The sequence below is a fragment of the Ailuropoda melanoleuca genome, chromosome 9 (genome assembly GCF_002007445.2).
Source record: "Ailuropoda melanoleuca isolate Jingjing chromosome 9, ASM200744v2, whole genome shotgun sequence".
Taxonomy (NCBI): domain Eukaryota; kingdom Metazoa; phylum Chordata; class Mammalia; order Carnivora; family Ursidae; genus Ailuropoda; species Ailuropoda melanoleuca.
In genome coordinates, this window is record NC_048226.1 from 102,999,113 (window position 1) to 103,019,569 (window position 20,457).

At 52.5% G+C, this 20,457-nt stretch overlaps 4 protein-coding genes across 21 annotated transcripts in view; 2 read left to right on the forward strand and 2 right to left on the reverse strand.

Annotated features, from left to right (window-relative positions):
- Positions 1-3: 3 nt before the first annotated feature.
- Positions 4-2,484, forward strand: HGH1 (HGH1 homolog; the record flags this gene model as incomplete). Its single annotated transcript, XM_034668539.1, has 6 exons — positions 4-146; positions 219-319; positions 428-526; positions 724-815; positions 910-1,032; positions 1,113-2,484. Coding segments are annotated over 6 exons (729 nt in total), but the record flags the coding sequence as incomplete, so codon positions are not given.
- Positions 2,485-2,611: 127 nt separating this feature from the next.
- On the reverse strand, positions 2,612-8,903 carry LOC100480096. Of its 4 annotated transcripts, none has more exons than XM_034668767.1 (5): positions 8,134-8,902; positions 7,039-7,093; positions 5,601-5,712; positions 4,624-4,679; positions 2,612-3,136 (listed from the first exon to the last, which is right to left on the reverse strand). In XM_034668767.1, exons 1-4 carry the CDS (start codon positions 8,477-8,479, stop codon positions 4,665-4,667), a joined length of 528 nt encoding a protein of 175 aa, XP_034524658.1. In that variant the 5' UTR covers positions 8,480-8,902; the 3' UTR covers positions 2,612-3,136; positions 4,624-4,664. The 4 variants fall into 4 exon arrangements, with proteins under 4 accessions (XP_034524658.1, XP_019658237.1, XP_034524656.1 ...); XM_034668766.1 differs by lacking the exon at positions 2,612-3,136 and adding an exon at positions 4,064-4,200; XM_034668765.1 differs by lacking the exon at positions 2,612-3,136 and having other exon boundaries at positions 3,580-4,679.
- Positions 3,645-4,271, reverse strand: LOC109490075 (testis-specific serine/threonine-protein kinase 5; the record flags this gene model as incomplete). The annotated part of the gene is made up of 2 exons (XM_034668540.1): positions 3,645-3,896; positions 3,985-4,271. Coding segments are annotated over 2 exons (507 nt in total), but the record flags the coding sequence as incomplete, so codon positions are not given.
- A 204-nt stretch (positions 8,904-9,107) lies between the features above and the next one.
- MROH1 (maestro heat like repeat family member 1) overlaps positions 9,108-20,457 on the forward strand; it is a 68,532-nt gene continuing 57,182 nt past the window's right edge. For 9 of the 15 annotated variants that reach the window (XM_034668781.1, XM_034668769.1, XM_034668782.1 and 6 more), the window contains exon 1: positions 9,108-9,183. The gene's annotated coding sequence lies outside the window, so the exon portion shown is untranslated. Of the gene's footprint in view, positions 9,317-9,364; positions 9,386-9,511; positions 9,675-20,457 lie in introns of those variants that run through there. The other 6 variants (XM_034668770.1, XM_034668773.1, XM_034668771.1 and 3 more) reach the window with 4 other exon arrangements.

Sequence of the window (20,457 nt, forward strand, 5' to 3'; positions counted from 1 at the left end):
CCGGGGGAGTCAGGCCTGGAGCGGCTGGTGCGCGCGCTGTGCACCCCCGACTACAACGCCCGGGCGCCCCTGCATTACCTGGGGCCAGTGCTCTCCAACCTCAGCCAGCGTCCCGCGGCGCGGACCTTCCTGCTGGACCCCGAGAGGTGAAGCCCGGGGCGCTCGCGGGGAGGGGGTGGAAGTGAACAGGAATGGCACTGAGTGGTCCCTCCCTTCAGGTGCGTGGTCCAGCGGCTGCTGCCCCTTACCCAATTCGCAGACTCCTCGGTGCGCAGGGGCGGGGTGGTGGGGACTCTCCGAAACTGCTGCTTCGAGCATAGTGAGTGCTGATAGGGGTGAGGGTGTTGCGGTTGAGGGGGGCTGGGCCAAAGAGACCACTTTGGGGCCCACCCCTCCAGACTGGCTCCCATTTCTGTTTTCCCCTCAGGACACCACGAGTGGTTGCTTGGGCCCCAGGTGGACATTCTCCCCTTCTTGCTGCTGCCCCTGGCTGGGCCTGAGGACTTCTCTGAGGAGGAGATGGAGCGTGAGTGGCTTGGGTGGGGAACCTCAGGGTTGGCTGGGCAGGAGGGAAGGCCGCTGGGGGGCAGGCAGATGCACAGATTAGGACCCCTTCTGAAACCTACCAGCAGGGAGATGGGGAGCACAGATGGGGCTTCCGAAGGCAGGGTCTGGCCCAGCTGCCCAGTGCAGGCACCCAGTAACTCCCGCATACACCTCTAGGGCTGCCTGTTGACCTGCAGTATCTGCCGCCAGACAAGCAGAGAGAGCCTGATGCCGATATCCGCAAGATGCTCATCGAGGCCATTATGCTGGTGAGCGGGGGTCCTGCTATGCTGATGCCACCCCACAACATACCCACGCATGCACGAGTATACTGATATCTGCATAACCTTTGCCCTCTTCCAGCTAACAGCCACAGCACCTGGTCGACAGCAGGTGAGGAACCAGGGAGCCTACCTGATCCTGCGTGAGCTGCACAGCTGGGAGCCAGAGCCCGACGTGCAGGTGACTTGTGAGAAACTCATTCAGGTGTGCAGGGTTTGTGGGGAAGGGGCGGTGGCTGTCTTTGGTGTACCAGCCAGCTGCTCACCTGCCTCCCCTGCTGGCAGGTGCTCATCGGGGATGAGCCTGAGCCGGGCATGGAAAACCTGCTGGAGGTGCAGGTGCCTGAGGGTGTGGAGAGGCAGCTGCAGCACCTGGACCAGCAGGAGCAGCACACCCAGGAGCAGCCAGAGGAGCTGGCCCCAGAGCCACAAGCAGAGGGGGCTACACCCACCTGAGGCCCTGGCAACCCACCACCAGCTCCAGGCCCAGCTTTACCAGCCCATCACTTCAGGCCTTCCAGACCAGACCTTCCTGCAGCCACCTGCAGGCCTCTGGGTCTCCTTGCTCAGAGGTTGTTCCCTGCTGAAAAGCATAGCTACACTTATGCCCAGGGTGAGGTGTCTAGGGTGAATGCCCAATAAACCTGGGAGGGTCAGGGTGCCTCCTCATGCCCTGTGCTTCGAGTAGCTCAGGTTGCTGAGACCGGCACTGGTCAGCCAGAGCTAGTCACTCTCTGTGACTCTCAGGTACCTCCAGGAAGACGGTCGATGGGGCTGGACAGATAACCACTACGAGCCTGAGCAGCCCCCAAGGGCACTAGAGACGTCGGGGCATCCATGGGCATCCAGGTGCAAGCAGTGCCCTTTGCTGCCAGTCCCACCCTGAGTCTTCCATTCTGGGGTCCTCAACTTGCCCTGCCTGAGATCCAGCCTTGAAGGACTGACCTCTTGCGACCCTCACCAGCCTCAGCCTGTCCTGGGATCTCTAGGGTTGCGGCCCCCTGGTTTGTCCTTAGAGCACTTGCTGGGTACTGTCTCTCTTTATCCTCTCCTCCGTCCTGCTTGACCTGTGCTCCAGCACTGCCCTTAGCCCCTGGCTGGTTTCTCCCGCCCCAGACTGATGTGATGTGCTCGCTGGCCCCACTACCTAGACTCTATCCTTGGTCAGTTTCCTTGAGTTTCGGAGCCCTTTGCCTAACACACAGACAGTCTTCCTGACGTACTTGCAGCCTTGCTCTTCGCCAGACCTTTTCCCTCACCACACTTTGCCCCCTTGGAGCCCCTGTGGACCCAAGAAACTTGCTCTCCTCAGCTCCTTGTGTGGGCCCCTTTGTTCTGCAGCTGCTAAGCCGAGCCTGGTAGGCTGTCCACGTGGCTCTCCCTGAACTGTGCTCCCTTCCTGGTGCCATCTTGTGCACAGGACTCCCGAGTGCTGGCCTTCCCAGGCCCTTTGCACTCTGGCACTGGAGTGCACCCTGATGCCCTGAGAGTTACCACACCCTCGCTCCACCCGTCCTCAGTCTTGTCACTGTCTCCAAACCTGGAGGTCCACTCCCGTTCCCCCCATCAAGGCTGGGTGCTTCATGGAAATGAGATATCTCCTTCCTCTGTGGTACCCTCTGTATTTTTCTTCTCCCGATTAAAGCTCTGGCACGGAGGCATGTGGACTCGTGTTCTCCCTGGATGGGGAATGCTACTGGGTTCCCCGTGGCTGGCTGCCCCTTCCTGCACTGAGACGGCAGCATGCCCTCCGTAAAATAAATGCTTTATCTGGCCTCACCTAGGCCTACCCATCCTCAGATGCCCAGGTAGTGCCCAGGCACGGTCCTGATGGCAACCATGGAGCTCAGTGATAGTGGCTACCTGGAGGCGCCCACCCTAGACTGGCTGCTGCCATGCTCCGGAGCCCCAGCTGGGCAGATCCTGCCCTTTTTGGGACTGCCTCTGGGGGCTCAGGCATTGGGCCGGAAGCACTCCCATGGTGAGTTCCCCCCTGCTGGGGGCGCCGAAGCTGCAGGCCTTGGAGGCTCTGAGTCTCTGCCAGGCTCCGAGTGGTCAAGGGTTGCCGGCAGCTGGGACTTAGCTGGCTTCTCTGCAACCTACAGCCGTGGGGGATCAGGAGGGGCACCGAGGGGCCAACGACCTGCCCACCCTGCTGGGGGCCCCAGCCCACCTGGCGACAAGCTGAGCATGGTGCGGAAAGAGTGCGTGCGCGGCGGGCAGCATCCAGCAGTGGGCAGCCACCTGCTGCACGTCCAGGCGTGCACGCGGGCGTAGCTCTAGCAAGCCCCGGATCAGGTCCTGGCACTCTGTGGGCAAGGGCTCACAGCTGTAGCCTCCCACTGCCCACCCTCTTACCCATCACTCTCAGCAACGCTGGCAGTTTGGAGGAGTCATCCCACTCAGTGACCCAAGCGCCTGGCGGGAGTCCATGCTTCACCAATCATGAGATTGAGGCACAGAGAGGGAAGGTAGTATGCCCCGGGCCGGTGCAGAGCTCAGGGCTCACCGGGACCACTGCCTTTCCACACGAGGAGTCTGAGTCTGGGCCTCCCCCAGCCCCGCTGCCCTCTCACCGCTTTGGCAGTCTGTTTACCAGACTGGGTTGGGAGTGGGGTGCCAGGTCAGCTTCCCATGCCACTGCCACTCCCCTCACAGCACAGGATGACCCTTCTCTGGACCCAGGTCTCGCTCTCTTCTTAAGATTTTATTTATTTATTTATTAGAGAGAGAGAACATGAGCGGGAGGAGGGGCAGAGGGAGAAACAGACTCCCTGCTGATCAAGGAGCTGGACTCAGGAGCTCCATCCCAGGACCCCGGGATCATGACCTGAGCAGAAGGCAGACGCTTAACCAACCGAGCCGCCCAGGTGCTCTTGGACCCAGGTCTTTCTTGGTGCCCCGCTTTCCAGGCCCAGGCTGGGATTTGGGAGGGACACGGTATTCTCACTCTCCTGGGGACATGCCTGGCCTGAGGTGGGGCCACGGCGCGTCAGGTGCAGCATGTGGTGGGGCCGGCGCTCCTTGAAGGGCCGCTTCCCGGTCACCATGGCATAAAGGATGATGCCCCTGGGGGCACAGGCGCCTCAGGGCATGCCCTCTCTCTTGCCCTCCCATGGGTTCTGCCTATGCTGGGGTGCCTGGGGGGGCCACTCACAGGCTCCACAGGTCGGCCTGCTCCCCATTGTGCTTCTTGCTCATGAGGATCTCGGGGGCTGTGTAGGCCACAGAGCCGCAGAAGGTGCTCAGCAGCGAGTTCCTGAGGCCCGACCGGTTGGCGAAGCCAAAGTCTGCCAGGGGGACGCAGGCAGTAGACCACAGAAGGCGCAGGATGGGAAGGGACAGTGGGCTCAGGTGTGGAGTGTGTGGATGTCTGCAAGCACAGGTGGAGGCAAGCGTGGGGTTGGGCCTTCTGGGAGGGTTGAAGGTCAAGCCAGGTTGGGGTCAGAATTCTGAAGCAGGCAGGGAGCCTGGGAGGCTCAGTTGGCTGAGTGGTCCACTCTTGGTTTCTGCTCAGGTCATGGTCTTAGGGTCCTGGGATTGAGCTCCGCGCTCAGCAGGGAGCCTGCTTCAGGATTCTCCCTCTCCCTCTGCCCCTCCTCTCTCTCTCAAATAAATAAATGAGTCTTTAAAGCAATAAATAATAAAGAAAAAGTCTGAAGCAGGCAAGGGTAGTGGCTGGGGTCCTGCCTGAGACAATAGTTGAATAGGGATGGGCCTCTTGAAGAAGTTGAAGGCTCAGGTCATGAGTCAGGGTAGTCTAGGGAAGTGGGTGGGGGCTGGGCCCCAGGCTCACCAGTCAGCTTTAGGAGGCCTTGGTCATCCAGCAGGATATTCTCACACTTTAGGTCCCTGCATGGGGAAGGGGAAGTGGTGCTGGTCCTGGGCCCAGGTGGGCCTCTTGATGCAGGTGGCGTGCAGGCAGCGTGGCCCCCTCACCGGTGCACAATGCCAGAGCTGTGGCAGTGGGCCACGGCACTGACCAGCTGCCAGAACAGCCTGCGGGCCTCCTCTTCCAGCCCTGGGCGGCCGGGATGTTCCGACACTGCATTGATGTGTTCCAGTAGGTCACCACGGGCTGCCAACTCCAGCACCAAGTAGGACCGCTGGTTATTCTGGTAGGTCTCATAGAGCTGCACCTGCCAGGCGCCCCCCTGCTATCACCCAAGGAGGGGCTGTCCAGTGCATTGGATCAGGGCCTCAGGGTGGGGCTGGGCCCCAATAAGGGTCCCTGGTGGGAAAGGGGGTGGCCCTGGGCAGCAGGGGATGGGCAGGTTGGGCATGGGCTGTTTCAGGGTCTCTGCCTACCACATTCAGGTGCTTGTAGGTAGCATTAAGTGATGCTATCTCACAGGGCAGGAATTTTTGGGAGAACTCCACAGGGGCCTCAGCAGTGGAGATGATCTTGATAGCCACCTACAGGGGTGGAGGGTGGCCCTTGTGTGCAGACCACAGCCCCTGAAGGGGGACATGAACAGGCCCCATGTGCTCTGTGCACATTGCTGAACTTGACTGGGGTGAGGCTGGGAAGCAGCATCCTTGGGGGTCTCTACTGACCTTTCTCTTCCTTCCTGGCCCTGATATGCTCAAGGGGTTCTGGAACTAGGAGTGGCCGGCTTGCAGGTCCTTGGGAGGATACCAGACCAGGAAGGAGCCAGAATAGCAGGGAGGTGCCTCAATGGGGTCAGGACAGGGACCACCAGGGCCAGGCTGAAGGGCGGCCCATGGATCCTGCTGTCTGTCACCCATGGGGAGGAGATGGGTCTGGCTCACCATGGCATGGTGCTTGCCCCGCAGGTCGGAGGCCAGCTTGGGGCTGTGCTGCAGGCGCTCATGCGTGGCATAGGCCAGGTAGACTTTGGAGAAGGTCCCAGAGCCAATCTTCCTGGAAGAGAGCAGGTAGCCATTGTCCCTGCATTCGTGCACCTGTTCCGTGAAGTTTTGCTGGTCCAGCTTTCACCTGGCACTGCCCTTCATGGAGGGCAGGGTGCCACAGGAGGCAGCAGGGTGGCCCAGCTCACTGCAGGGCTTTGGGTAGGAGGAGAGGGGGCAGGGCTGAGGCCTGATTTGTGTTAGAAGGGCTAGGGCAACAGGGCTGGAGGAGGCTGCTGGGACCTGTGCCCCTTGAGGCTGCACCCAAATTTCTGAAGTCTTTCTGGGACTAGGGCAGAGGCAAGGCAAGGGAGTGACCAGGGCTGAGAGCTTGGGGTGGGAAGCTAACACAGCCTTGGACTGGTGTGGGTCAAGGCAGGCTCTGGGAAAACAGGGGCAGATTCCAGAATGGAGCATTCTAGAGCTGCCCTTGCATTGTGCCCTCAAAGGGGAGTGTTCTTCTGTCCCCCAGGGCCTGCCTTCCCTGAGAATATCTTGCTGGAACTAGCACCGTCCTGCATGGGGTCCACTCTTTGTGGGGTGAGAATCCCCAATGAGGCCTTCTGTAGCCACAAAAGACCTTTAAAGAAGCTTGTGGGAGGGTGAGCGAGAGAAGGTGAGCAGGGTTTCTAAGGACATAAAGGGAAAGGAAACTCAGCTTGTGCTGGCAACTGTTGGAGCTGAGCCCCTCATCCTTTGCGAGGTCAGCAAGGTGGCAGCCAGGTGTGCTGCAAGAGAGGCTGAGCCAGAAGAAAGGCATGGGGGTGGGTGCTCCCTGTCCCCTCTGCTGTGGCCTAGAAGCTTCTGCCTAGGCCAAGGTCCACTGCAGGAGGCCTTGCCCCCAGCGCTCTCCTCAGACTGATGACACATTCCCAAGGCAAGCAAGGGTCCCCAGCCTGGGCTCTAGGAGAGGGAAGCCAACGTGACCCCTCTGTTCTCCTGGCCTCCAGAGCCTTCTGTGAGCACTGTTGCCTGAGGGGGTAGCAGCTAACGTTAATGAGCACCTGCTGTGTGGCCGGCACTGTTAAGGAGTCCCAGGAGCTGCCAATGGCCACCTCCCCTAGTCCCTGCCTCCTGTCTACAGACTGTGCCTGACACACCCATCCCATAGCAGGCGTTCACATCCAGGACCTCAAACTGGAGCGCAACGAAGTCACGCCTGTTTTACAGATGACGGTTTGGGCAGCTGAGGTCCAAATATGTGGTCTCTCTGCCATGAGCTAGATGGCGCAGTGGCTGTGGGCCGCCATCCTGCAGGTGTCCCTCCATCCTGGAGGCTTGCTGATTGTCTGTGGACTTGATTCATTCACCATGGGGACCCGCAGCAGCCGTGGTGTACCTGCTGGCATGAAGGCCTGGGAATGGTCTGGTAGGACAGACGTGTTTTCTTATCGCTGTTGGATGAGAAATGTGGATAAGCTGCTTTAGAGCAAGGCTTGTGTTTAATATGCCCTGGCTCACCCACTGCCCTTGTTTGTCAAATTGCCTGGGACATAGAAAATATGGACAGACTGTGTTCGTTGCTGATGTGCAGGTTAGAGAATAGAAACCTCTGGATTTCAAGCAGAGGGGTTGTATTCAGGTGTTAGGGGCTAGAGCAGCAAAAGGGAAAATTGTGTGGCTCTGGCCAGAGGTGTTTCTGCCTCCCAGCTCCCGCTGTGGAGCCTGGGAACCGTGCTGGGTGTCCCCTTCCTAGCTCCCACCAGTGCCAGAACAGAACTGGGAGCCAGTGAGAATCGTGCGGAGGCAAGCAGGACCCAGAACGGTCACCAGCTCTGTCCACCCTCCCTTTGCAAAGTCTTTTGTGCCCTCCTTCACTGCACTCCCAGTCACCCATCCATTCCATGAGATGTATTGAGCACCCATCACGTGCTGGGCTTGGTGCTGAGCACTTGGGAGCAAATCACAGACATGGGCCTTTCTCTTCCAGAGCTTACAGTTATAGATGGGAGCTTGGCATCAGTAATGTAATAAAGCAAAATGACAGCTGTGATGTTTGCTGGGGCAGTTAGTGCCCTTGGGGAATGAAGTCTGGCTGAGGCTGGGGAGGGGGCAGAGCAGGGGGGCCATCCATGTTCGGCGCTGGCCATGTCCGGAGGCCAGGTTTGGGCAGGGAAGTGAGTCCTCCAGATGGGAGCTTCGAAAAGGCCTGCCTCTTGCCCTAGCAACTTCTACATGCTGCGTGAGGGGCTTGGGGGGTGGTTGGGGCCCTTCCCGATGGACCAGGCCCCATCTGCAGGGCATCTCACCGTCAGCCTTCTGTCCCTGTCTTTTGGGCTCCATCCCTGCAACAGAAACGAGCTGAACCCCTTCTCTCTTGGTAAAAGGAATGTCCCTCCTCTCACTGTTCAGCTGCCATCCCTGCCCCAGTGTGTATCCCGGGGCCCCACGTTGCACCCTCACACCATCACCCACAGCTCTCTGCAGACCCAACCTGCTGCAAGATGAAGACACTTGCGAGGCCCTGGGTACAGCGCTGCGGACCGCTTCCTTCCCAGATCGCCCTTCTCACTTCCGGAGCTGCTGCGACGCCACTCCCTTTTCTCGGTCGGCAAACATGTCCAGAGGTTTCCAGCCTCCGCGGCCTTGCGGGTGCCAGTGTCCCTGTGCAGAACGCAGCTCCTCTCCCAGCTTCTTCCCTGAGTCCCATCGCACCTCCTTCCGTCCCCGTCCCCCAGCGACGTAACTTCACAGCGCTTCGCGCGTCTTAGTGTTCGCTTATTACCTGCCCCTCTCTCCAGAGCCCAGGCTCCCGAATGCACACACCAGTTCATCTCCATTGTTGGCCAACTGAACGTGTCTCTGTTCGCGGAGGGGCCGGCGGCCCCAGGGTCTCTGGATGTTTTTTGGGTGTTCAGTGTGTGCGTTCTTGTGTGAGAGATGATAAGGCATGATAGTATCCGCCTGTGCCCAGGTGAAGCCCACCTGGCGTGTGTACCTGGACAGGTGTGTTTGCAAGGGGACTGGCTTTGTGCACANACAATGGCGCGCCGAGCCCGCGTCCCCGATGCGTTCCCCGGTGTGTGGAGCAGTGTCTTCGCGCCTGAATCTTTGAGGTTAAGTGTCCGAGGCTGACGAGAACAGAGCGGGGGAGGGGGTCGGGTTCCGCGCAGAGGAAGCGGGAAGTGCACGCCCCGCGCCTGCGCAGTGACCAGGTGCAGCGTTTGCGGCCAGCCGGGAGGCCGCGCTCGAGCCCAACTGTCGGGAGTCGCAGTCTCTGGAAGGCCGGGGGCGGGACCGAACGCGAGGCGGAGTTTGCGCACTCGCGCTTTCTGGGGCTCGGTGGGCGGGGTGGAGAGAGGGAGGGAGTGGGACGCGCCTCCGGCCAATGAGCGCAGAGATCGTGTGGGGGCGGGGCCGGGCTGCCGCGCGCCGGGCCGCGGTTGGCGGAGGGGGCGGGGGCGGGCTCGGCGTGCGGCCCCGCCCACTCCGGGCCGGGCCTGGGTGGGAGGGCGGCGCCCGGGCCGCGGCGGCAGCTCCTCAGGTAAGCCGTGCCCCGGGGCTCGGCGGCGCTCGCTCGGAGAGGCGCCCCTCGGGGAAGCCTGGGCCGGAGAGTCTGGGGTCGCCCCGTCGGCCGGGGCCGCCTGGGAAGCGGAGTCGGGAGGCGCCTCCCCAAGGTCAGCGGGCGAGCGCGAGGAGGGTCCTGGGCGTCGCGGGGCCAAGCCCGCCCCCTGGCCGGAGCTCAGGTGCGCCCTGCGCAGCCGAGGAGCCGGGCGTGCGGCGTCACGGCCCGGAAGAGGCCCGGAGCTGGCCGCTCCCCTTCTTCTCCACGCCGGCGCGGGGTGCCGGGGCCTGGGGGCGCTCAGCGGCCACGCCGGCTGTCCTCTAGGGGCGTGAGCCCCGAGGGGATCCTTCCCGTTTCCTCTCTGACATTGAAGGAGGCGGGCCGGAGCAGGGAGTAGTTTGTCCAAAAGTCACGGGGATTATTGGTCCTAGAGGATAGGTCGTGAAGCTGGCAGGGCCGTAGCAGTCCAGGTGAGAGCTAGGTGGTGCTGGGCCGGGGCCGGGCCGCAGCCCCCCGGGCTCCGAGGCCCGCGTGCCGGGGTTCCGGGTTTCCTGCAGCGCCAGCCAGCACAGCTGCAGGGCAGCGTTAGGGCCCGACGAGAGGGCTCTGTGGTAGCCGGCAGTGCCGAACTACACACTTGCGGACCTTCCGCTCTGCTGGCTCTTGGAGGTGGGCGCGGGGCGGGCCTGCTCGAGTGCGGTGAAGTGAGCCAAAGGGGTGGGGTGGGGGCAGTGGGTCTGGCGGGGGAACCAGAGGACCAGCCTTGCCTGGGGATGTAAGCTGGACTGGCTGTCTGGTGGGGTGGAAGCTGGCTCCGAGGGGACAATCTTGGAGGCAGGGACCACTTTGGAAAGGGATTGTGGTAGAGGTGGAGAAGAAGAGGGTCAGTGAGTCCACCATAGGGTGTGGGAAGGGAGATGGAGGAACAGGAAGGGATTTCTGACCCAGATAGCTGAGGGCATGATGACACAGGAAAAGAGGCAGGCGAGTTGGGGGCCAGGGAGAGGTCAGGGGTGAAGCTGGTGAATTGAGTATTAGAGCTGTTGGGTTGAGTGGTCCAGATGGAAATACCCAGCAGGCACTGGGCCCCAGGAGACCCATGTGGGAGTTGTCAGGCATGGGACACTCCAGCAGTGGCTTGATTGTAATGCAGCTATATCTCACGCTGTAGTCCTGGCACCCAAGGGGTCTGGGGATGCTGCTGTCAGCAGGGTCTTTATTTCCAGGCCTCAGGCTGTTGTGATTCAAGTGAGCAAGTGTCTCCGGTCTCTCTGAGGTATGAGAGTGGAGTGACCTGAGTTGAGTTCTCTTGGTTACCTTGAAACCAATATTTGGGCTGCCGTGGCTTGTTTGGATCTGCATCTTGCCGTTTCTCACTCCCCAGGGCTGTTTGCTGCCTGCTGAGGGACGTCAGTGGATCAGAGGTGGAACCTGTGGGGCTCGTGCTTGCTTGCATTCACCGCTAGTCCATGTGCTTGGAAGCAGGTGTCTGCACTTAGCTTTCAGACCCAGGGTTCACTGAGGCCCCAGTAAGCAGTCAGGTCGTGGCTAGTATGTGGTCAGCAGCTCCAGGTCTCGTGAGCCTCTTCAGTGAGCTGAACTATTTGATCTCCTTGAGGTAGGTCCAGGAAAGCTCCTGTGGCTCTTGTGGGCTCCTGGCCAGTGCTCAGGGAATACTGGCTGCTGAAGTAATGAGGAATGTGATTTCTTTGCTGAGCTGAAGGACCACCTGGCTTTGGGGGTTTGCATGAGAACCCAGGGACACAGCTCGGCATGGCTTATGTTGAGAAATAGTGTTCCCAAGGGACTGTGCATAGTGAGCTGTTGAACTGCCTTTCCCAGGTCATCAGCTCAGGTTCTTGTTGGTAACTCTGGAAGTTGATTCTTCTCTGGCTCCTGTGCTAAAAGGGGAAGTCCTGGGGCCCTGCTGCAGGGGAGGGTCATTCCCATGACTCCACATGGTGGCCTGGCCCTCAGACAGGCTCATGGCTTCCTCTGGGCAGTGGTGTCCATGGCCTGCTTGCCTCCCATGCCTCCTTCTGACCCACTTTGGGCTTGGCGCCAGTTGGCCCAGCCCCTCTGTTATCCTCTGTCATGTCATGTGGCAGCCATAATACACGTGGGCATCCTTCAAGCCGAGGGCTTGAACTCTGTGGCCTTAGGTGGTGCCTGGTCTGCTTACTGGTGGAAGGACTGCTTAGTTGAGGTGAATAAGGAGGAAGCTGCTTCTTCACTGAGCGACGGCATATAGGTTGCAGGGAGGGAAGACCTCCTTAACCCCGCCTTCGTGACCTGTGCTAGTCTGCATCAGAGCATGGGCATAGAGTGGAACCTGTGGGAGCCAGTCCTGGGTGAGTCCTGCCCTGTTGTTAACCAGCTGACTAGCAATGGGTTTCTCTCAAGCTTGCTTGGCTATGTGTATTAAAAGAGATGGTGCCTTTAGGGTACTGGCCAGGCAGTCAGTGCTCAGCACACGTTTCCTGCAAGATGCAGGGTGCCTTCCAGGCCCAGACCCTTCCTTGTCTCTGCACCCTCTTCTCTTGTGGGACATTCCTCTTGGTTTGCCATCAGCAGCCTGCTCACAGTTTGTCTGTGTCCGTAGAGAGCAGAGTCTGTGCTGCTGTATCTCTGTGTGTCCAGTGTCAGCACACAGATAACCTGGCCTGGGGCGAGGGCCGCGGATGGGACCTTACAAAATGGTCTTGTTCAGCTGTGCACTCTTTGCTCTTCCATTGGACGGTCAAGCTCCGCTCTTTCCACTGGAGTTTATATGAGCTCACCTACAAGCACTTTCCCCCATTGATTGTTTTTTAAAGAGTCTAACCAGACCCCTGTGGTATTTGTGAGGGTTTCAAAACGTGGGCGATCCCATCACAGGTGTGACCATTTGGGCTTGCGGCAGATGCCCCACAGGCTCTGCTGACTGTCCTCACCCAGGTGAAGACCGTGGCACTGCTGACGTCCGGTGCGAGCAGAGCTTGCTGTGTGCCAGGACTCCCGCCAAGCCTTTGGCTTGTGGCGCAAGTGGGACCTCTCGCCGTGTCTGCTAGCAATGACTCGTCCTTTGTGTTTATTGACCGTAGGCTCTGCTGGGTGGGCGAGGTGTGTGAGCACGTAGGGCTGGGTGCATTAGGTGAAGTATGGATACAGTTTTTCAAATTTATGTGTTTTTGACTCAGAAACTTAACATTTTTTTTATAGTGAAACTGAACAGTGCTCATTAACATGTCTGGGTTTTTGTGTGTGGCTTAGAACGTCCTTTCCTACTTCAAGAGTATAAAATATTTACCTGTGCTTTCTACTCGGACTTTTACTTTTCATCTTTCCATTTAACTCTTATGTGCACCGAGAGTTCATGTTGGGGTAAGGAGAGATGTGGGGAGGCTAGCATTTTCCCTGAGTTTTACTTGCTGTTTCAACACTATTTATTGACTAATTTGTCTGTATGGTTTAAAACTCTTTCTTGTGTAATACGTTTTCTTCCTTATTGGTGTTCATTTCTGGACTTTTTATATAGTTCCATTGATTTAATATACTTTAACATAATATAGGACAAATCCTCCTCTTCATACTTTTAAAAATTTACCTCGCTGTCCTTTTTTTTTTTCCCTAAGATTTTATTTATTGATTTGAGTGAGAGAGGAAACACAAGCAGGGGGAGTGGGAGAGGGAGAAGCAGGCTTTGCGCTGAGCAGGGAGCCTGATGTGGGGCTCAGTCCAGGACTCTGGGGTCGTGACGTGGGCCGAAGGCAGCTGCTTAACGACTGAGCCTCCCCGGTGCCCCTGTTTTTCTTTTTTTTAAATTGGCTATTCTTGTACGTTAATTCTTCTGTATTAATTTTGGACCATTTCACCAAATACCCTCCAGTATCCTGATTCATATATTTGTAGATTCAGGAAAATTGAGCTTTACAATATTGAGTCATATGGGAGGATTTTGATTCTATTCCTTCCATGAACAGTTTTTTGTCTTTTTTTTAAGATTTGTTTATTTTAGAGCAAGCAAGTGAGTGGGGGTGGGGGGGCAGAGAGTGAGAATCGTACAGCAAACTCCCAGCTGAGCTTGGAGCTTGATCCCATGAGCCATGAGACCATGACCTGAGCCGAAACCAAAGTTTGATACTCAACTGATTGAGCCACCCAGGTGCCCCTGAACAGTTTTTTAAAAATGCTGTGCATACTAAGGATAAAAATCAAAACTTTTCCCCTTGCTCGCAGTGCACTGGAGAAGGCAGGCAGACTGGATCATACAACTGTTAATATTTTGTACTGATCCCATATTCATCATACGAATAAAGGGTTGTGGGAGTACTGGATCACTGCTGGAAGGTTGGGGTGTCCTGGGTGAGGGAACAGGAATTGGCTGTGGAGGAGTGAGTGGGAGTCCCCGTGGTAGAGAGGCCGGGGCTGGGGGTGCTTGCAGAGGACAGGCAGGAGCAGAGGTGCTGAGAGTCCAGGGCGTGGCCAGGACCCCTAGAATGTAAAGGGGTGAGAAAGAAGCGGTGAAGGGTTCAGGTCTAGGGTGGGACAGCCTACGTTGGAGGTGTTCAGTTCTGTGGGCAGCAGGACTGGTAAGCCGCAGTGTGGTATGCTAGGGTCAGTGTTGGCAGAGATCAGCACTCTGAGCATGGAGGAGGCATTGGAAGGGGCGGTGGCCGAGGCAGGATGGCCAAGTGAGCCAGTCATCAGGGATAGGACCCCAGCAGTGTAATAGGGCATCCATTGCCTTGTGTGATGGGCACACGTAGGGAAAGGAGAGCAATGGTGGGGGGAGTGCTGATGTTTTTTTACAGTGTGTCTGTTACTTGGTGCTGTGCCTTGGTGCCATTAATTTCATTCCCTTAGCAGTGTATTCAAAGAACAGAAGTTTCCTGGGGCATCTGGGTGGCTCAGTTGTTAAGTGGCTGCCTTCGGCTTAAGCCTCCGACTCTGGGTTTTGGCTCAGGATCTTGGGATCGAACCGCATGTCTGCTTCCCTTCTCTCTCTCCCTCTGCCCCTCACCTGGCTCGTGCTCTGTCTCTTTCTCTATCTAAAATAAATAAATCTCTTAAAAAAGAGCAGAAGTTTTTTGATGAATTTCAGTTTATCAAGTCTTTTTTTTCCCCCATAGCTTTTGCTTTTGGTATCAGTCATAGAGATATTCTTCTCTTTTGTTTTTTTTTTCCAGAAATTTTATAGTTTTACGTTTAGATCTGTAAATCATTTTGAGTTTTTGTATGTGGTGTGAAGTATAGGCTGAAGTTTGTTTTATTGCATGTAGATGTTCAGTACTATTTGTTGAAAAGACGATCCCTTCTCCACTGAATAGACTTTGTACCTTTGTTGAAAATCAATTGGCCATATAAGTCTTGAAGTCAGGGTAGTATAAATCCTCCAATTTTGTTTTGTTTCAGAATTGTTTTGGCTCTTCTAAGTCCTTGCATTTCCATATGAGTTGTAGAATTAGTCCATCAGTTTCTACAAAAAGCCTACTGGGATTTTGATTGGAATGCATTTGATCTCTAGATCCATTTGGGAAGAATTGATATTGGGAAGAATTGTACAGTGTATCTCTCCATTTATTTAAGTTTTCTTTAATATTTCTCAGCAATGTGGGGTGCATGGGTGACACAGTTGGTTAAGCCTCTGACTCTTGGTTTCTTGTTAGGTTGTGATCTCAGGGTCCTGAGGTGGAGCTCAGTGGCGGGCTCCATGCTCAGTGCAGAGTTTGCTTGTCCCTCTCCCTCCCCCTCTGCCCCTTACCCCACTCATGTGTCTGTGCTCTCTCTCTCTCTCAAAATAAATAAATAAATAAATAAATAAATAAATAAATAAATCTTATCTCTCTCAGCAGTGTTTGATAGGTTTAGTGTATTGTCTAACACATCTTTTGTCAAATTTATTTTTAACTACGTCATATTTTGGGGAGTGGGGGAAAATATTTCATATTTTTTTACTCAGAAAATGACATGCATCTCCATTTTTGATTGTTTATTGTTAGCAAATAGAAATACAGTTGATTTTTTTTTTAAGATTTTATTTGTCAGAGACGGGGGTGGGGTGGGGGGAAAACACAAGCAGAGGAAGTGACAGGCAGAGGGAGAAGCAGGCTCCCTGCTGAGCAAGGAGCCCAATGTGGGACTCAAACCCAGGACCCTGGGATTATGACCTGGTTGAAGGCAGATGCTTAACCAACTGAGCCACTCAGTTGTCCCAATACAGTTGATTTTTTATTTTTATTTATTTATTTATTTATTTATTTATTTATTTATTTATTTATTTTTTAAAGATTTTATTTATTTATTCGACAGAGATAGAGACAGCCAGTGAGAGAGGGAACACAAGCAGGGGGAGTGGGAGAGGAAGAAGCAGGCTCACAGGGGAGGAGCCTGATGTGGGGCTCGATCCCACAACGCTGGGATCACGCCCTGAGCCGAAGGCAGACGCTTAACCGCTGTGCCACCCAGGCGCCCCTACAGTTGATTTTTTAATACTGACTTTTCATCCTCTGTTCTTACTAGCGACTTACTGATTCTAGTCCCAGTTTTAGATTCTGAAGGATTTTCTACATAAGTGATCATATTACTACCTGTGAATAAAAAGTTTTACTTCCTTCTTTTAAATTTGAATGTCTTTTATTATTTTTTCTTGCCTTATTGTGCTGGCTAGACCCTCTACTATAGTGAATAGAAGTGGTGAGAGTAGACATCCTTACCTTGTTCCCTAATTTAAAGGGATAGCATTTAGTCTTTCACCATTAAGAATGATGCTTCTATAGGTTTCCCTTAGTTGCTCTTTATCAGGTTGGGGAAGTCCCTTTTATTCCTGTTTGCTGATAATTTTTATTACAAATGGATGTTGGATTATGACAAATGCTTTTTCTGCATTTGTTGAAACAATTATATGGGTTTTTTTCCCCTTTTTTTGGGGCCTGTTAATGCGAATTACATTGGCTGTGTTTACAAATACTAAATGGACATTGTATTCATGGGATAAACCCCATTTGGTCATGATGTATTATTCTTTTTACATATTGTTGTGTATGATTTGATAAAATATTGTTAAGAATTTTTTCATTTGTGTCTGCAAGAGAAATTGACCTGTGGTGTTCATTGTTTGTAATATTTTAATCTATTCTTGTTATCAGAGTAATGCTGGCCTCATAAAATCACTTGGGAAGTATTCCCTTGTTTTCAATTTTTTTTTTTAAAGATTTTTTATTTATTTATTTGACAGAGATAGACACAGCCAGCGAGAGAGGGAACACAAGCAGGGGGAGTGGGAGAGGAAGAAGCAGGCTCACAGCGGAGGAGCCTGACGTGGGGCTCGATCCCACAATGCCAGGATCACGCCCTGAGCCGAAGGCAGATGCTTAACAGCTATGCCACCCAGGCGCCCCTTCAATTTTTTTTGAAGAATTCATGCAGAGTTGGTGTTATTTCTTCCTTAAATGTTTGATAGAATTCCCCAGGGGAGCCATCTAGGCCTAGAGCTTTCTCTGTGGAAAGGTTTTTAACCACAAGTTCAATTTCTTAATTAGATATTATGTTATTTAGGTTGTCTATTTCCTCTTGTGTGAGCTTTAGTAGTTTATGTGTTTAAGGAACTGTCTATTTTAAGTTTTTTATTAAGGTATAATTGACTTGTCTCTTTCTTTTTTTAAAAAATATTTTGTTTATTTATTTGTCAGAGAAAGAGCACAAGCAGGGGAGCAGCAGGCAGTGGGAGATGGAGAAGTAGGCTCCCCACTGAGCAAGGAGCCTGATGCAGGGCTCAATCCCAGGACCCTGCGATCGTGACCTGAGCCAAAGGCAGACGCTTAACCAACTGAGCCACCCAGGCACCCCTGTTTGTTTGTTTGTTTAAGTTTATTTATTTAAGTAATCTCTACACCCAGCATGGAGCTTGAACTCACAACCCCGAGATCAAGAGTCTCACAGTCCCCTCACTGAGCCAGCCAGGTGACCCTGACTTGTCTATTTCTTTTAAAGTGTTTAGTTTACTTAAAAAAAAGAAAAGTTTGATTTACTGGCATAAAGTTATTCATAATGTATTTTTCTTTTCTTTTTTTTTTTTTTAATTTTATTTATTTATTTGACAGAGATAGAGACAGCCAGCGAGAGAGGGAACACAAGCAGGGGGAGTGGGAGAGGAAGAANGCTCATAGTGGAGGAGCCTGATGTGGGGCTTGATCCTACAACGCTGGGATCACGCCCTGAGCCGAAGGCAGACGCTTAACCGCTGTGCCACCCAGGCGCCCCTGTATTTTTATTTTCTAATTTATTTCCGATTTCTAATATCTCTAGAATCTATAGTGATGTCACCTCTCATTCTTGATACTGGTAATTTGTGTCTTTTTTTTTTTTCTGATCTGTCAGGATAGTTTATCAAATTTATTGATCTTCTCAAATAGCTAGCCTTTGGTATCACTGATTTTTTTTTCTGTTTTGTTTTCTATTTCTTTGATATTTGTACTGATATTTATTATTTCCTTTTTTTTTTGCCTCATTTGAGTGCCTATTTTCTTTTTTTTTTAATTTTTTTTTATTTATTTTTTTTTATTTTTTTTATTTTTTTAATTTTTTATTATTTTTTTTATTTTCTTTTCTTTTTTTTTTTTTTTTTTAAGACTTTATTATTTGAGAGAGAGAGAGAGTGAGTGGGGGGAGGAGCAGAGGGACAGGGACAAGCAGACGCTGTGCTGAGCACAGAGCCCGATGCAGGGCTTGATCCCATGAGCCTAAGATCGTGACCTGAGCCAAAATCAGAAGTCAGATACTTAACCAGCTGAGCTATCCATGCACACCTGAGTGTCTAGTTTCTTAAGGTGGACGATCACATCATTCTTCTTTTCTAATATAGACATTTAGTGCTATAAATTTCCCACAAATTTTGGTATATTTTTTCATTTTCATTCACTTCAAATGCTTTCTAATTTTACTTTTGATTTCTTTTTTGCCTCATGTATTATTTTGACGCACATTAAGTAGTTTTTAAAATACTTGGGGATTTCTCAGATAGTTTTCTCGTATTGATTTTTAATTTAATTCCATCGTAGTCAGAGAACATACTTTGTATGACTTCAGTTCTTTTAAATTTACTGAGATTTGTTTTACTGCCCAGCATATAGTCAGTCTTGATAAATATTCCATGTGCTTTTGGAAAGAATATATATTCTACTATTAGTGAAAAGATGGTTCTGTAAATTCTACTTAGGTCAAGTTGGTTGACAGTATTGTTCAGGTCTTCTGTACCCTTACTGATTATCTGTCCAATTGTTTTGCCAATTCTAGAGAAATCTCTACTATAATTTGTGTTTGTCTACTTCTTCTTGTGTTTTCATTAGTTTTGGCTTTGTGTATTTTGAAGCTCTGCTATTAGGCACATAAATGTTCAGGATCGTTATATCTCTGGGGTCTACTTTGTCTAATATGGACATAGTCACTCCAGCTTTCTTATAACTAGTGTCACCCCTGTCTTTTTTTTTTTTTTAATATTTTATTTATTTATTCGACAGAGACAGAGACAGCCAGCGAGAGAGGAAACACAAGCAGGGGGGAGTGGGAGAGGAAGAAGCAGGCTCACAGTGGAGGAGCCTGACGTGGGGCTCGATCCCACAACGCTGGGATCACGCCCTGAGCCGAAGGCAGACACTCAACCGCTGTGCCACCCAGGCGCCCCGCACCCTTGTCTTTTACCATCCTTTTTCTTTAACCTCTTTAATATTAACATATGCAGTCTTTCTTGTGGTTTCTTGAGTATATGATGCACAGTTATAATAACTTTCTAAATGTCCTTGTCTACTAATCTTTCTGCATCATTTCTGGATCGGTTTGTATTGTTGATTCATCCTCATTGTGGGTTGTATTTTTTTTGCTTTTTTGCATGCCTGGTAATTTTTGATTAGATGCCAGACATTGTAATTTTACCTTGTTGGTGCTGCATATTTTTTGTGTTCCTATTATTATTCTTTTTAAAAAAAGATTTTATTTATTTATTTGACAGAGAGAGAGAGTGTGCATGAGGGAGAGGGAGAAGCAGACTCCCCGTTGAGCAGGGAGCCTGATGCGGGACTCAGTCCCAGAACCCTGGGATCATGACCTGAGCTGAAGGCAGATGCCCAGCCGACTGAGCCACCCAGGCGTCTCCTTATAATTATTCTTGAACTTGGTGCTGGGATGTAGCTAAGTGATTTAGGAACAACTTGATCTTTTTGGGTTTTACTTTTAGCTTTGTTAGGTGAGACCAGAACAGCATTGAGTTTACAGCTAATTTTACTTTTTTACTGAGGCAAAACCATTTTGAATGTTCTTCCCAATATTCTATGAGTTGTAATGTTTGCCCCTCTGGCTGCTGGGAGCAGGCCCATTCTTGGCCTCTTGTGAGTTCTGAGGATTGTGTCTGCTAATCCTTTTGGGTAGTTCTTTCCCTGGCCTTTGGTAGTTTCTTCTTAAACATGGTGCTTGTATTAATTTTCCTCTGCTGCTCTAATAAATTACCACAAACTTAGTGGCTTAAATGACATATATTTATTATCCTAAAGTTCTTGAGGTCATAAGTCTGACATGGATCTTACCAGGCTAAAATCCAGGAGCCAGTAGGGCTCTGCTCTTTTCTGGGCTCTCTGGGGAGAATCTGTTTCCTGTTCTTTCAGGTTGTTGGCAGAATTTGGTTCATTGTGGCTGTAGGAACAAAGTCCCTCTTTGATCACTGGCTGTGAACTAAGGGACATATCTGACTTCTAGAGGCCCCCCACATTATATGGTCCAGAGCCTCCTTCCTCTGTCTTTAAAGCCAGCCATGGTGGGTTGAGTCTTTCCCGCACTTGGAGTTTCTCCTCCTCCTTCTTCCGTCTCATCTCCTTGACCCCACTGGGAAGGGTTCTCTGCATTTTAGGACTTATATAGTTAGGCTGGTCTCACCCATATAATCCCCCCACCACAGGGGCTGCACCCTTAATCCTATCTGCTGAATCCCTGAGCTGTGGAAGGTAATATATCCACAGGTTCTGGGGGTGAGGACATAGTTATCTTTGGGGACATTATTCTGCCACCCAGCACTGACCAGCAAGTCAGCCGAGTGACCAAGGGCCCTGTGCAGGTCTCTGGAGTCTGTCTAGTGCCAGAGTCTGCAAACTGGCAGGACCTGGGTCTCTCAAGGTACTATTCCCAGTCTGTCTCAGCTCAGGTGTATTGCCGAGTCCTCCTGATTTCTGGGTGCACCCTCAAGCCTGTTAGCTGGAGTGATCACAGGGCTCCTGTCCTTCATTTCCT